The sequence below is a fragment of the Cajanus cajan genome, chromosome 7 (genome assembly GCF_000230855.2).
Source record: "Cajanus cajan strain Asha chromosome 7, NIPB_CcT2T_4, whole genome shotgun sequence".
Classification (NCBI taxonomy): domain Eukaryota; kingdom Viridiplantae; phylum Streptophyta; class Magnoliopsida; order Fabales; family Fabaceae; genus Cajanus; species Cajanus cajan.
In genome coordinates this window covers 10,018,480-10,033,923 of record NC_138523.1, presented here as the reverse complement: position 1 = coordinate 10,033,923, position 15,444 = coordinate 10,018,480, and the positions used below count along the sequence as shown (strand labels likewise).

The following is a 15,444-nucleotide window of genomic DNA, read 5'->3' as shown; positions in this document are numbered from 1 at the left end:
AGAGCCACGTCGGGCACGATATCAGATGGTGGTTCTGTATGGCATTTTCTGAGATGGCTTCGGGCGTAGGTAGGTGCGCCGGGTGTGGAGACCTCTAGAGGTCTTTGTCTAGATGGTGTCGGGCGCAGGGTTGACGCACCGGGCGTGGAGACTCCTGTGAGTCTCTGTTTGAATGACGTCGAGCACGATCTTAATGCGCCAGGCGTGGATGAGCTTTAAAGCTCTCGGATTGGATTTTAGGTCGGGCGCAAACTGACTGCGTCGGGCGTAAGTGTGATGGGTGATTTTGATTAATTATGATTTTTTTGCATGTTTAAGGTTGAAGTTGGAACATGTATGTATGATATATGATGTATGGTGATGTATGATTCATATGTATGCTTGGTAATAATATATATGAATGTTTAAATATGATATGACATGTGTACATGTTCATATGAGGATGATATTGATCATGATGGTGGATTGACCATGTATGATGTATGATGCATTATTGCATGTCATGCCTTATGGCAAGTGTCTAGCCTAGGACTTGAGGAGAGGAAAAATGTTTTCAAATTGGAAGAGCTCACATAGAGTCTCTTGAGAGTGGTGCTCAGATAGGCCACTAATATAAATGAGAGTGGTGCTTAGATAGGTCACTGGTTTTGGGTGAGAGTGGTGCTTGGTTAGGCCACTAGTTTAGGTGAGTCTCCTCTAAGTCCTTAGCTAGTGTTGGAACGGGGTATGAGGTCGAGGGTTATTCCCTTAACCAAGTATTGAGGAAGGTGCGTGGTTCCTTGCGGATAGTCGGTGGACAAACTCCATAAGTGACTTGGTAATGTATGTCAAGGTTGTAATAAGCCTATATTCAGTTGTGATATACCTAACGGTGAAACCTAACTTCCAAGTGTGTAAGTGACATCATCCGAGTAAACCCAAGTGAGGATTTATATCTTGATTAGGTGTGACCGAGCGGGCACATTGGGCGTGAAAACAGTTGGGGTGGTTTCGGTAGGATTGGGATGTCACTTATACTACTCTATTGTTTGACAGATCTCTTAGGTGAATGCGTGACGACGCATTAGATGATTGATATCTGTCATGATGTTGCCATTATTGCATGAATTCTGTTATAATAAAGTGTATGGTGTTTGACTTCATGATTGTTGAGTTGCATTTTTATGCATGAGTAGTATTGGATAGAGTGTATGGTGTGGCTCTATAAATATGATTGGTAACTTGATAATGGTGTAGCATAGACATTTCTTTGTATGCTTACATGGTTGATTTTTGAACTCTAGCTTACCCTTATGTTTTCATGTGGATGGACTCTGATCATACTGAGTATGAGAGCAGATCAGGGTTAGGTTGGAGTTGGTTGCTGTGACCGTTGCGAGACATGAAGTTTTGTCCTCGTATTAGAGTTACCATTTGGGTAACTGGTTTGTCTGTGTTTGACCGGCACTAGGACGATATTAATTTTGGGATGACTGTACATATATAGTGTTATATTTTATACATAGAAACATAGTTATTATTATTTTATATATACCTGTATGTATGAGTTATCTAGTTTTAATATCTTTTCTTAGTCTACTAGTTTTTAGTATGATTTCACTAAGTGTAGGGACCACGACGGGTCGTTACATAAAATATTCATTTTAGACATTTGTTTTATAAATTTGAATTGATTTAATATTTTTTAAATAATAATTATTTTCAATCTTGAAATATATTTTTTAATACTTTTTTTTAACTAATTTAGTATTTGAAACGTATTTTATTAAATTTACTTATATAAAAAAAAAAATAATTGAATGTAATTAGAATTAAAACAAATAAAAAAAGTTTCATAAACATGAAAAAAAAATCACATAAATATAAGTCTAAAAAATATCTCAAAAATAAAATTTGTTATCCGTAAGTCAATGAATTTGGGGAGGAGACAATTGAGTTGTTTGGGTATTTTTTAATTTATATCTATTTGGTTTAGTGACCTAATATAGTGTTAAGATTAGCCTAAAAAATAGTTGTCATGAGTAATACGAGTTGATCTTACATAACCTGATTGACATCTCTATTAATGCCTATCATAGAGGTAAAACTCAAATTCTAATAGGAAAATAACACTAATTATATATATGTCCTATGCTAATAAATATTGTTGTAAAACATCTTTTAGTTGTAAACTGAAGTATGTTTTTCTTTATTTTTGTGAAATTATAATCATAAGGTTTAATTACTCACATGATCTTTATATTTGTGCAAAGTTTATGTTATAGTTCATACACATAACTACCACTTATTTTAATCATGAATAAAATCTTTACATTTTAGTCATTGTCACCATATATCATTCAATGTTAATGGTGCAATTATGTTGTGTTGACATGATGTTGATGTACCATTGAAGTGCTTGTATTTTACATTTTAATCTTTATACTTATATTATTTTTACATTTTGATTTCTATATTGGCATAATTTTTATGATTTAGTCTTTATATGACTATTTTTTTTAATTATTGTCAACATCTCTATCTTATCTTTTTTTTTCTTTCTCTATTTTATTTTGTTATCTTTTTTTGTCCTTATCAATATTTTCATCTTTTTTTGTTTTTTGTGTGGGTTCTGTCTCTTTTAAATCCTATTACATTAATTAATCCTCATGAATCTTAAATTAAAGAGTATTGAGGTTGTGAAATTCAAATATGCTCTTATTGGACAATACAAAGTAACATGTGAATAGCAATTTGTGTGAAAACTCCTTGAAATAGTAATAATTTATTACATTATTTTAATCTTATCACATGAAACACTTAAATACATGAAAGTTGCTATTTAATTCATTTTATAGATCACATATTAGCATAAGGAATATGCATGTTTGTCAAACATGAAACAATAAATAAGATGTTTAAGTTGTGATATGATAGATTTCTATGAAAAATGAAATAAGGAGAAAAAAGAAAGGAAAAAATAAAGAAGGGATATGAAAAAAAGAAAAAAAGAAAAAAAATAGACATAAGGAATAAGAGAAGAGATCATCGCCAAATATTTGCCTCTAGCAAATGTTATGTCATTAGCATATTTATTTCTAAATTTCTACTAGTTTGAGAAATTAGTGTCAAAATAACAATCGGTTAAAGTTTATTTTCTTTTTTTTTAATATATACTTTTATCATTTTTATTTTATTATTTACCATACAATTATTTATTAAATGAAAAATAGAGAACCATAAATTATTCTCACTAAACCTTATCAGAACATTTCCAATAACATTTCACTTATAATATATAACTCGTGGAATGCCTCTCAACCAATATGTAATTGATTTCAATATAATTGAGCTCAAATCTCTTAAAAATAATTTTAAATTTTACTATAATTTCGCTTGGATCTCTTAAAATAATTTTACATTTTAATAGTACAGTAAATAAAAAATGTATTTTTTGCAACAAATAAAAAGCAATTAGAATAGGAAATTTTATTAAAAATATTTAATTAATCATTTTTGTACAAATATTAATAATTAATACAACTAATATACACTGAATATTTATAATATGATAAAAAAATGTAAAAAATCAAATCAAATCAAAACACCTCATGGAGATAATATTATCCTTTTCTTTAGATTAAACAATTTTAAAAATCATCCTTTTTTTTATGCACTTATCGTATTTCACATTCGTGCAAAATTTTTATCTCTTGATTATATTGAATTACATTAACCAATTTTTATTTATATATAAAAATAATTATTTATCTTGAAGTTATAAGTCATTGGTTGTAGGACTTGAAAAATTGCTTAAAATTATATCTATGAATTGAAAAAAAAAAAAAAAAACGATTTTAAGATTACAAAGGTAAATGATTTTGCAATTGGTAATTAGTGGTGTGGCATTGGTGTTGGTCGATGATTCACTCAACCTCGAAATCTCCGAGCTTTCTGTAGTTGTCTCGTCTCCGTCAATCATCACTAACGTAGATCGCAAACTCAACAACAGTCAACAATGGGTTTAGGTTTTGTCGTCGGATTCATCGGTCTTCTCATTCTATTTCACGCCGCTTATTCCACCATCCAGTGTATGCATCCCTCTCTAGGGTTCCCATTATTTCTTTTCTTTTTTCATGCATTTGGAAGGGTTTGGTGCACGCTGATCTGAAATTAGGGTTTGGTTTTGGTTGCAGACAGGGGCTTGTTGAAGATCACGGAGGAAGAGTTTTCAGGGCCTCCTTTGAATGTGAGTGTTGATTTTGGGTAGGTGAGTTTAGTTTGTGTTATTGGAACTTGTGAATCTTAGGTTTTTGGGAATTGCAGGTGGTGATTGAGGTGACTCTAGGGTTAGTGCTTTGCATGTGGGCTGCGCTGACTGTGCCTGGGAAGTTTTTGTCCATCCACCCTGACTCTGAAGAGAACAGGTAACCACTCCTTGTTTTGCTTTTTGAAAAGTTCCTTCTGGTGTGGATTTAAGTTTGTGTTTGATTTGATTTTAGCATGTGGTCATTCTAAAATTTTTGAGGGCTTGCAACTTGATCCAATGGAACCTGACGTGCTTCCTTTGACTTTGGAATGAGACATTTGGTAAACTTGTCTCGAAACACTTCTATGAGAGAAAATCAGGAAAAAAAAATGGAATAAGCTAAAAATTTTATTCATAAGTTAATTTGTAGAAGTTTTGTCATATTAACTTCTCTAAAATCTTATTTTTAATTTATGCATAAGCTGATTTTAGTTTATGGAGAAATTTATTTCAGTTTTCCTTTTTAGTTCTTGTTCTAGAATTGTTTTTGGAGAAGTTTATCTAAACATGTTCATAGTGATTTGTGTGCAATCTTATATTATACCTGACATAAGTTGTTTACGCTAAGTGATAATTTTGCCCTTTTTGTGTTTGGTATACCTTGATTGAGTTTTGTTGGTTGGCAGAGAGGGATGAAATAGTAGAAGAATGGAAATAGAGAAGGTTAAGAAATTAAGATTGTTGGAAAGGAGGGTTAATATGAGTTCAGCAAACTAATTCTCAAATGGGTTCTTGTTTTGAGAAAGGTTATGGTTTAGTTGCCTCACTGCATTGGTTACTTGGTCTTTTTGTATATACTTGGCTGTAAATTAGATGTTCTTGTTAGCTTTGTTTTGATTGATATTGGGTGGAGAATGACTTTGGGATATTTAATTTTAGAAATTAATCTTGGAAGAGTTTTATGTTTGAGTTGATGGATTTATAATTTGGATGAGTTGCAAATTGTGAGCCTAAAGTGAAAGATTCATTGTGGGATTTGGAAGAAATACTTTTGCAGTTTTGCCCAAAATGTATATTATGGTACCACCTTATATAAGTTGATCTCACTATGTCCTTGTCTTGTCGTCTAAAGCTTGGTCTACCTTGAACCAGTTCTATTATATTTATAGGTCCTTCATTTAGTCATAGCATACTGATTCTACTGGATCAGAATATAAGAAAGAAATGGGAATTTTATTGACAGAAACGTCTGTAATGGAGAGATAATGGACAGAAATGAGGAAATGTCGATACAGACTCCTCCAAGAGTAACCCAAGCTTTTCCGCCCAATTTCACTCCGAAACCAAAGACCTACCCTCCTTCTCGTAGTTATACATTTGTCCCCTTACAAATAACAATATACCACTAACTGACAGTCCAGCTGTCAGACAAACTAACTACAGCTGTCTAATCATGACAGTTACTACCTGCTATTTCTGTTACTAACTGATTCAAACCCCACTGAGGTATGTATCACATACTTGATAGAATAGGGGCTACATTTAAGTGGAAATACGGTAGGTGTGGAAGTTAATAAGATTGGCAAAATATTTGCTTCCTCCTGAGGGTAAAAGCAGAAAATATTCAAAATCATCTTTAACCACCTTGCTTGTTTGGAGTTTGGTAACAGATAGACAAATACTTTTATGCAAGAGTAGATTAGTAATTGGAATTACTTCATTGTTTTTCTTCCTGTATTTCATTTCTGTACTTATTTAATTTTGCCTCTTCCCTCTCGTGGTAGACAAATAATTTATTGATGTGAAGATTATTAATTAATTCAATTTTGAAAGGCCTAGTTAGTAGCATAGTAGTCAATCCCGGATAGCGGCGCGGAGCGGCCGACCCCAAAACTGGGATAGCGGGATGACGCGGAGCGGGATAACCGCTATTTAAATATTAATTTATATATATTAAATAATTAATAATATATATATAAAAGCTAAAAAAAACAAAAAAATAACTCTAAATTCATGCATTAAACATTTTTAATAATTAAAAGTTCATAGTACTCAAACAATACATAATATAAAATGTCTCCAAAACAAAGTGTTAAAGCTCTAAGTAAGTAAAAAATTAAACATTATAGTTTAATCTTCTTCCTCATCAAGATTAAAGTCTTCCTCTCCCTCAAATTCATCACTCCCACTAGCATTAGAATTATATTCTTCTTCTTCCTCTACATCATCATCCTCGTCTTCTAGTACTTCCATCACTTTTTTTCCTTTATCTTTCTTGGATGTAGATGCAATTGTTGATGTCTTGTTCACTTGTGTTTGTCTCCTAGTGTATTTCAAAGGTTCACCGGCACCACTTGCTTGGGCAACATCTCTCCAAGTCAAAACATCATCATCAAACACCAAGTCATCTTCAAATTCATCCTCATCATTTTCTTCTCCCAACATCCATTCATTGTTATCATCAACTTCATTCAAAGCAATTGGATCAATTGGATCTTGACACTCAAAGCGTTCTTGAAGAGCTTGATTATATTTAATAAAAACCAAGTCTTGAAGCTTTTGGTGCTCAAGCTTACTTCTCTTCTTTGAGTGAATCTATAATAATTTAACAACATGATGTTAGTTAATTTTCCATTTTCAATAGTAAACTCAAATTTAAATCCACTAATTCATTAACTTACATGCTCAAAGGTACTCCAATTACGCTCACAACCAGATGAGCTACACGTCAAGCTTAGTACCTTAATGGCAACAATTTGCAAATGTGGTGTATGTCCTCCATACATCTTCCACCACTCAGCTATAAATGCAAATATTATTATATAAATAAATTATCAAATAACTATAAAATTTGTAAGTGAAGTTGAAGCTTAAGAAAAGTCTCACTTACTAGGAGCCATTTTAACCCTTGCTCTAACTGCTGCAGGAATGCCAAATCTTCCTCCTGCCCTTTTATATATTGCCAATTGATTGTGAACATTGTCTACAATGTCATTATTTTCACAAAGCCTATCAATACATTTGAAAAGGCCATCCACCACTTCATCATCAGCATCCATTCTTGTTGAATTTTTGTAATAAAACTCAGGATTTAGATAATATCCTGCTGCATGCAACGGATGATGGAGTTGACAATCCCATCTTCTATCAACAATTGCAAATATATCCTTATATTTTTCTTCATTATGATTAAAAGAATTTTGAATTGCCTCCTTAGCCCTCTCCATTGCTTCATAAATGTAACCCATTGCCGGTTTTTTTTCATTATCTACCAACCTCAACACACGTACAATAGGCCCCATAGCCTTTAAAGCATAAACAACATCACTCCAAAATGTAGGCATAAGAACAATCTCCGTTGCTTTCTTCCCCTTAGGTTCTTTGGCTCCTTTTGATTGCAACCATTCGTCGGAAGTAAACATCCTTCTAAGATTTGCCTTTAACTTATGCAATCGTTGCAAAGTAAGGAAGGTGGTAGCAAATCTTGTAACTCCATGCCTCACCAATTCAACCTTATTTGTATACTTCCTCATGGTGTTTAGGGTCAAGGTATGATTATAAATGTAACCCACGAGCTTGATGCCTCTTTGTATTACCCTTTTGACTTTAGGGATCTTTCCAATATCTTCTAGCATCAAATCAAGACAATGAGCAGCACATGGAGTCCAAAATAAATGTGGTCTCACAGTTTGTAAAATTTTGCCTAAAAACACAATAACAAAATAATTAAAATTAGAATTTATATCTTATAATCGTATGAGTATAAAATTAGAATATAATTGATTCTTACCCGCCATAACATAATTGCTTCCATTATCTGTTACTACTTGAACAACATTTTTCTCTCCAATTTCCTCAACAAAACTATTTAAAAGTTCAAACACCTTCTCACCGGTCTTGGTATATTCAGAAGCATCCACACTCTTCACAAACATTGTTCCCATTGAACTATTAACCAAAAAGTTAATCAAAGTTCTACTTTTCCTATCTGTCCAACCATCAGACATAATTGAGCACCCATATTTTACTCTCTCTTCTTCATGGCCCTTCAATAAGCCCTTGGTGTATTCCAACTCTTTTTTAAGGAGTGGCACTCTTAATTCATGGTAGCTTGGTGGCTTTAAATGGGGACCATAGGTGCCAATAGCTTCAACCATCAATTTGAAGCTCTTTGATCTAGCAACATTAAATGCAATTCCATTCCGATAAAAAAAGCGAGCAATGTATTGAATTACCCTTGCTCTTGCTTCCTTGTTACAAGCATCATTTAAACTTGTTTGCCACAACCCCTTATTCAATTTGATACTTTCTTCTGCCTTTCTAGTAAAGTGCAAATCAAGGGGACCTTTGACATTTATACCCCTCTTCTTGGAAACAGAAGTGGCTTCACTTGATGTAGATGAAGGTCTCTTAATTCTAGCAATGGCTTGGATGTCATCCTCCTCTTCATTTTCATCTACGCACTCCATATATACTTCTGAGGCAATTTTTTTACTCTCATAGGCAGCCTTCATTTCCAATTTTAGATCCTCAGGAATTTTTCTACAAGCACCTACATCGCCTTTTATTCCAAGTTGATGTCTTTTTGCTCTAGTAATTCCACCAGTAGATGTTTTCAGACAAAAATCACACGTGACACTCTTCCTATTATTTTTGTCTTTTAAGCTGTTCCACTTCCAAAAGACATCAATATTGTCACCAGTGGGCTTAAACATTTCTGTTCTAGGAGTGGGACCAGAATTGGGATTAGTTTCAGTTCCAGCAGAGATTGGTTGGCTCATGATTAAACTGATTATCAAAGACAAAGACAGCCTAATAAAAATATAATAGAATCAGAAATTAAAAAAAATATGCTGCTGAAATAGAAATAGAATTTTCTGAAATTAAAAATAAAATTTTCTGAATTAAATTTAATCAGAAATTAAAAATAAAATTTGCTGAATTAAATTTAATCAGAAATTAAAAATAAAATTTGTTGAATTAAATTTAATCAGAAATCATAAATAAATTTTTCTGAATTAAATTTAATTAGAAATCAAAAATTAAATTTACTGAATTAAATTTAATCAGAATTTAAAAATAAAATTTGTTGAATTAAATTTAATCAGAATTTAAAAATACAATTTGTTTAATTAAATTTAACCAGAAATAAAAAAATAATCAATTGAAATAATTTAATAAATAATTAAAAAAAAATGTTGCATGCATAAAAGACAGAATCAGGGAGAATAGGAGAATACGAGAATAGAAGACAAAAGCAGGTCGGAGGAACGAGAATAGAAGACAAACGCGCGTCGGAGCTTGCAGCCACGTCGGACCTGCGTCGGACCTGGAGGCGCGTCGGAGTCGGAGGTGCGTCGGAGCTGGAGGCGCGTCGGCGATGGAGGTGCTTCGGAGCCGGAGTTCGTCGGAGCTGCACGCGTTCGCCAGAGAAGAAGAAACAATGAGAGGGAGAGACGAGAGGAGGGGTAAGTCTGAAATCGCGAGAGAGAAAGGGATGATTAGGGCAAAACAAGCCCATTGAAAAGACGGACTTACCCTTAATGAAGGGTAAGTCTGAAATCGCGCCGCGATTCCGCGTTTAGGGCCGCTCCGCTCCGCCTCCGATGCGGCCGCTCCAGCCGCTACAGAAAACCGCCACGCGACAACAGCCACATTGCGGGGTGAGGCCGCTCCGCTACGGAGCGCCGCGATAGCGGCCGCTCCGGCCGCTATTGACTACTATGGTTAGTAGGCAATCATTTTCATAATAATTTCAGATTAAGCAGATACAGGTCATGGCATGATAGTTATAGTCATATATAGGTTGTGTTTTAGATTTTACAAGCCAATTAAGGTGTCAAATTGTTATTTCTTGTGTTTTGATTTTTTTGAAGGAGGAAACTCCTAATTAGGGAGAAACCTTGCTTGTACTCAAATTTTGCCTGGAAACTTTATTATCTCTAATTTTCTATCATTTATTCAGAATTCAGTGTGCTTATTTCTTGAATCAGCAATTTGTATTGTCATGCTACCTGGATTATTTATACCAAGAAAAGTCACGGTTTCATACAGAATTGTCATAAGACCCAAGCATGGACTAAAGAAACTAGGAGATAATTGCCTAATTGGCATCTGGATTAAGAAAAATTATTCAGAGAGGATGAATCCTCAATAGTCAATCAAACGTACCTCAGGAAATATAGACAAACGAAAAAAAATAACTATGGAGTGGAGCAAGGCCCCTTGCGAGATGAACAGATCAACAGAAATAAACTAGAAAGGAAATAAAACTCTTCCTAAGAATAGGACCCCTCCTGTATCAGACTGGCCTCCCCACTTTTCCAATAACAGAATTCCTACCTCTTTCCTTTGCCTCCCTCCACTCAAAAACCTTCTTTCTCTTCCTGTCACAGCACATGATTCCCACATCTTTTCTCCCTATCCTCCTTATCTACATGTCCATTCAGTTAGTCCCTCCCTCTCTCTTCTCTCCCTAACCCTTCTGGGGCCACCTTTTTCTTCTTTCTTTCATACACTTTCAGGCCTTGGTCCATTAGGCCAGTTGTTTCTACTCCTATGCCCCTTTTCTTTCCCTTTCTTTTATAAAGCTGTGTAATAAGCCTATCAGATTCATGATTTAGATTGGAGATTCAAGTAGCAATGGATGAACTGGACTGACTGATAATATGTATGAATGGGAGTTAAGGAGGTGGAAGAAAAGGAGAAGGAAGATATGCTTGTTTGGAAGATTTTTATTGAGGGAAAGGGAGTGGGAAGTGTTCCTCACTTGCAATGCCTGTATATTTCCCTTTCTGTTTGTTTTCTTCTTTCTTCTTGATCAATCCCCTACCCACAACTGATATCTTTTTTATTTCAGCAATGGAGAACGAATTTTTCCTTCAATGAAAGTTTCCTTTGTTTTTGGTTTCTTATCATAGTTTCCCTCCTCTGCGAACATAAACACCAAAACAAGGGTAATTAACTCCCCTTCCATCCCTTCTCCCTTTCCTTTCCTCTCCTCTAAATAACTTCCAGTGCCAAAGACAGAGCAAATTATCATCTACGTTCATTAATTTGCCATGTGACCACTACATATGTTATATTCTTCATTCACAAATCACAGTCCTGTAGATTAGATGCTAAGTAACCGAATTTGACAAATATGCTCAAATTGGCATTATCTATCAGAAAGAAAAATGAAATGGAAAGTTTGGCTGTTCCCCAGCATGACATAAATATTACCAGAAAGCTCAAGCTCGGCTGTTCAACCACTGATCTCCTTGTCCACTACTTATATGATTTATTTCATTTAGATAACAATTTACTGAACTGGAACAAGTTTTCTGCTCAATCAGTCATATACGTAGTAGTTGCACCCTCCATTAAAACACGATATGATGCCTGATATATTGGTGTTTTTGTGTAAAAGCATGCTGCCTAAAATATACCAAGTAATACTTTAGATCCCATTTTACATCTATTTTGTTTTTAACGGATCATTTATTGTTAGTTGTTTCTATTGATATGAGATAAATAAAATGAGTGTCGAAAATGGCGTATGGTGCTAAAACATTGCATTAGAGAGGGTGTTAAAAAGCGTTAAAATACTAATAAATATTTGCCCCTTGTCAAAGGAAATTTCTCTTTCCAAAACTTAGTAATTGCTATCCTTGGTTGCATTTGGTTCATACTTGAGGTATAGAAACTTCGCAAGTCTGATTTTACTGGCTATATGCTTGTATAGAATTAGTTGGACCACAATCACCTGGTTTGTTACCTTGGATGCAGGATTGTTTCTTTACCTGCCAACCTGGACTTCATGATCTTCAACCATCGATACAAAGTTTTTCCTGTAGAACTGGATGTGAAGCTTAAGCATTGAGGACTTTCATATAATTGGACCAAGTAACTACATTTCTTATACGAGGAAGAAAATCCTTTCCTTGAAAATTGAATAATTTATGCATTTGATTTTGATATTAGTGTTGGTTGATGTACGAGTTTTTGCAGATTTCTCTTGTAGCTTCGTACCTTACATTTCTGTACTGGGCACGTATTTTTACAGGATTTTATTCCTAGACGCACTTAATATTTAGGACGAGGTAGCCTTTAATTTGACCATCCTTAACTACAGGACTATAGAATCGTAATGTCTAAAATGAAGACAAATGATGTCTATTTAAAATTGCTCGAGCTTGTTCAGGTTGCAAATAATGTGTTCAATACTTGTATTCATGTGGCAAAACGTATTATCTTTTTAGTCATAATATGTATCTAGAAAAAAGTCAATTTTGAATTAGGATTTTAAAAGATTTTTTTTATATTAAAAAAGTCTTGTAGTTTTTAATCGAGATAATTTTTTTATTAAAAAAAGTATGTTAAAATATTGTAATATTTAACTAATTTTTTTCAGTTAAAAAGTCTTCCTAGTATTAAAAAATTTCCTACATTTAAACTTATTGTTCAAATCGCATAAATTAAAAGAATGCCAATGCATGGATTTCTAATTGAATGCTGATGAGTTTTCAATAGATGTTACCGTTAATAAATATATTTTGAACTTTTTATTTAAATTCAAGAATATGAATGCGAAGATTGAGAAGATGTCAATGTATCAAAGATTATATGTAAAAAAAAATATTACTTAATAAATAAGACATGAAACTAGAATTAATTATTTATTAAATATTAAAAATAAATTATAACAATTTTACTTTTCTTTAGTTGAATCTATATTTATATTAGAGAATGATTCAAACGATATTGATTTAACTTTTATTAGATATTATATTATTAAATGTGAATTTTATAAATTTAACCGTTAGATTGAAAGTTCTTTATTCGTAAATTATATATACAAAATTTTATATTAATCCAAGATGATTTAATATTTCATTCTTATAAAATAAAATAAAATTGATATAATATATATTTTAAAATATAATAAAATATAAACATTTTAATTATTTTTAAATTATTTAATTTTAATAAAATTTGATATAAACATATAAAATGATATAAAGTTATAATTCATTAGTTAGATTTACAAAATTTACATTTAATATAAAATTATTAAACAGTGTAATACTTAATAAAAATTATATCAGTGTCATTTGAACACTCATCTTTATATTATATTTTTTCATTAATTATATAATTTTTTAATAATTCATATTATCTTTTGAAATTTCATAAAATTCTTATAAATAATGATATAAATTTATTAAAATTCAAATAAAAAATCTTGTTTATAAAATTCTTTTTTATATATAAAAAAATCATTTCATTCCCACCATTTTGTTTAACAAAATTCACAGGATTTTTTATGTCAATATTTAAAAAAAAAAATCAATCCAATACAATCTCTCTAAATCATAAATATGTAACATTACTTGGCATATATTTTATAACTTAAACTGGTATAAAATAAATTTAATTTGACATTGCAAAAAAAAAAAATCAGCTATAAATCAACCAAAAGCCATAACTCAACAAAAATGTACAAATTACTCTTGATTAAAAAATAAATAAATGACTCGTGATTTTTCCCCCAAAATCAATACTTTTTAATTCTTACCTTTGGTCTGTAAGTTTTTAAAAAAGAAAAAAATATATCAAGTTTACTGTGATTCTATAACATACCCTTTTTCTTGTGTCCCCATCACTCGGGGAATTTTCTTGCTAGAAAACATTTACCTAATCAACTCTACACGACAAAATAGGATTGCTAGACAAATAAAGGACTGAACAGGAAAATGATTAATTTTTTTAGGCTGTATAGGCAATAGACTATAGACATGAAGCTGAATAAAACCAATGACGAGGGCGAATAATGAGGCACAATTAGAAGAATGGTGTATAGTGACTATGCACATTATACGCAGCACCCAAAATGATCTCTTCAATTTTACAATCGCTAATCATCCAATTGTACATCATACTTATAAATGTCAGAACCTCCAAAGGAACTGTTACTAATTTACTATGCACTAGTCATGTACAGGCTCTCGAGTTCTTAACCAAAAAAGAAAGTTTATCACAATTGAATCTATTTAGATAAACTTCTCCATAAGCCCTGCTAAGAGTGAAAAATAAAATAAAATTTATATCATTAAAATCAACTTCTCTATGCAAGTCAACTTCTAAAAAAGTAAATATGAGAATTCTTTTACAAATTATTTTATGTTAGAAAAGATTTATAACAGAATATCATGTCTACCAAAGAAATAAATTCCAGACCCTGCCATCAGCTGGCCTTTTGCAGTCTCTCGCAAGTCCCAACCCCTACTCCTACCAAATATGGAGTAACATATCTATGGACTTTATCTCAGGCCTTCCCAGAGCTAAAGACAGGACTGCAGGAATAACATACTAGTGGTTGTGGATTAGTAATCAAGTGTGTGCATTTCATAGTTTTGTCTCACCCTTTTACCATTAAAGAGGTTGCAGAGGTTTTCATAGCAGAGATAGTGGTATTGCATGGATTTCCTGCATCCATAATTCACTGACGGAGAGACTGTTCCTAAGCCAGTTCTGGTCTGCATTATTCAAACAGGCAGGCACCACACTGAAGTTTAACTGACACTAGTTTTAAGGTCCAACTGGGATTATGGCAAGAATTCATAAAAGTATTGAAGAAAATCTGTATTGGTATATACTAGGTAATGCGACTAGAGCAAGAAATTGCACTACTAAGGTATATTATAAAATAATTGAAGAAAAACTGTAATGCTATACCCTATCTAATGCAACTAGAGCAAGATAATTGCACTACTAAGGTATCTTCGAGAGTACCTTGCACACTCCTCAAGCCAAGTCTAAATCTAAATCTCCCAGTCTCCTACTCTCCTCTTATTTTATTTATACTACTTACTGTATTAGGTAGTTTATCCACCCCTGTAAAATCCGTTATTATTAGTCACATTTCTAACATCCCCCCGCCTTTGCTTACTTATACTACTTACTGTATTAGGTATTTATCCACCCTTGATTGAATAAATATTTCCAAAAGTACTTACTTATATGAGAAAAAAGTAAGGAAAAATAAGTTTAACTTCTCCATAAACTAAAATTAGCTTATACATATGTTAGTTTATATAAGTTTTCTCATATTAAATTCTCATAAGATACTACTAAAAGCAATCATTGTGCTGCAGAAGACCTACGGTAAATGCATTTCAAGAAAAGATGAGTGCCTCAATCAATAAGCAACATGGTTTAAAATCAAGAAAGTA

At 32.5% G+C, this 15,444-nt stretch overlaps 2 protein-coding genes across 3 annotated transcripts; one reads left to right on the top strand and one right to left on the bottom strand.

Moving 5' to 3' along the window:
- The first annotated feature begins 3,854 nt into the window (after window positions 1-3,854).
- On the top strand, window positions 3,855-12,305 carry LOC109813587 (membrane magnesium transporter-like protein). The gene is made up of 4 exons (XM_020377791.3): window positions 3,855-4,070; window positions 4,176-4,228; window positions 4,306-4,406; window positions 11,999-12,305. Exons 1-4 carry the CDS (start codon window positions 3,998-4,000, stop codon window positions 12,090-12,092), a joined length of 321 nt encoding a protein of 106 aa, XP_020233380.1. The 5' UTR covers window positions 3,855-3,997; the 3' UTR covers window positions 12,093-12,305.
- On the bottom strand, window positions 6,243-9,317 carry LOC145949745 (uncharacterized). Of its 2 annotated transcripts, XR_014428169.1 has the most exons (3): window positions 8,019-9,317; window positions 6,910-7,931; window positions 6,243-6,823 (listed from the first exon to the last, which is right to left on the bottom strand). XR_014428169.1 is itself a non-coding variant. In XM_083060603.1 (2 exons), exons 1-2 carry the CDS (start codon window positions 9,007-9,009, stop codon window positions 7,111-7,113), a joined length of 1,812 nt encoding a protein of 603 aa, XP_082916729.1. In that variant the 5' UTR covers window positions 9,010-9,317; the 3' UTR covers window positions 6,243-7,110. The 2 variants fall into 2 exon arrangements, 1 of the variants encoding a protein (XP_082916729.1); XM_083060603.1 differs by having other exon boundaries at window positions 6,243-7,931.
- Window positions 12,306-15,444: the final 3,139 nt, after the last annotated feature.

Excerpts from the sequence above, each read along its gene's own strand:
- LOC109813587 (XM_020377791.3), top strand. The coding sequence starts at position 3,998 with ATGGGTTTAGGTTTTGTCGTCGGATTCATCGGTCTTCTCATTCTATTT. Across the intron at positions 4,229-4,305 it reads TTTCAGGGCCTCCTTTGAAT|GTGGTGATTGAGGTGACTCT; the intron begins GTGAGTGTTGAT and ends TGGGAATTGCAG. Across the intron at positions 4,407-11,998 it reads CCTGACTCTGAAGAGAACAG|GATTGTTTCTTTACCTGCCA; the intron begins GTAACCACTCCT and ends CCTTGGATGCAG.
- LOC145949745 (XM_083060603.1), bottom strand. The coding sequence starts at position 9,009 with ATGAGCCAACCAATCTCTGCTGGAACTGAAACTAATCCCAATTCTGGT. Across the intron at positions 7,932-8,018 it reads AAGCAATTATGTTATGGCGG|GCAAAATTTTACAAACTGTG; the intron begins GTAAGAATCAAT and ends TTGTGTTTTTAG.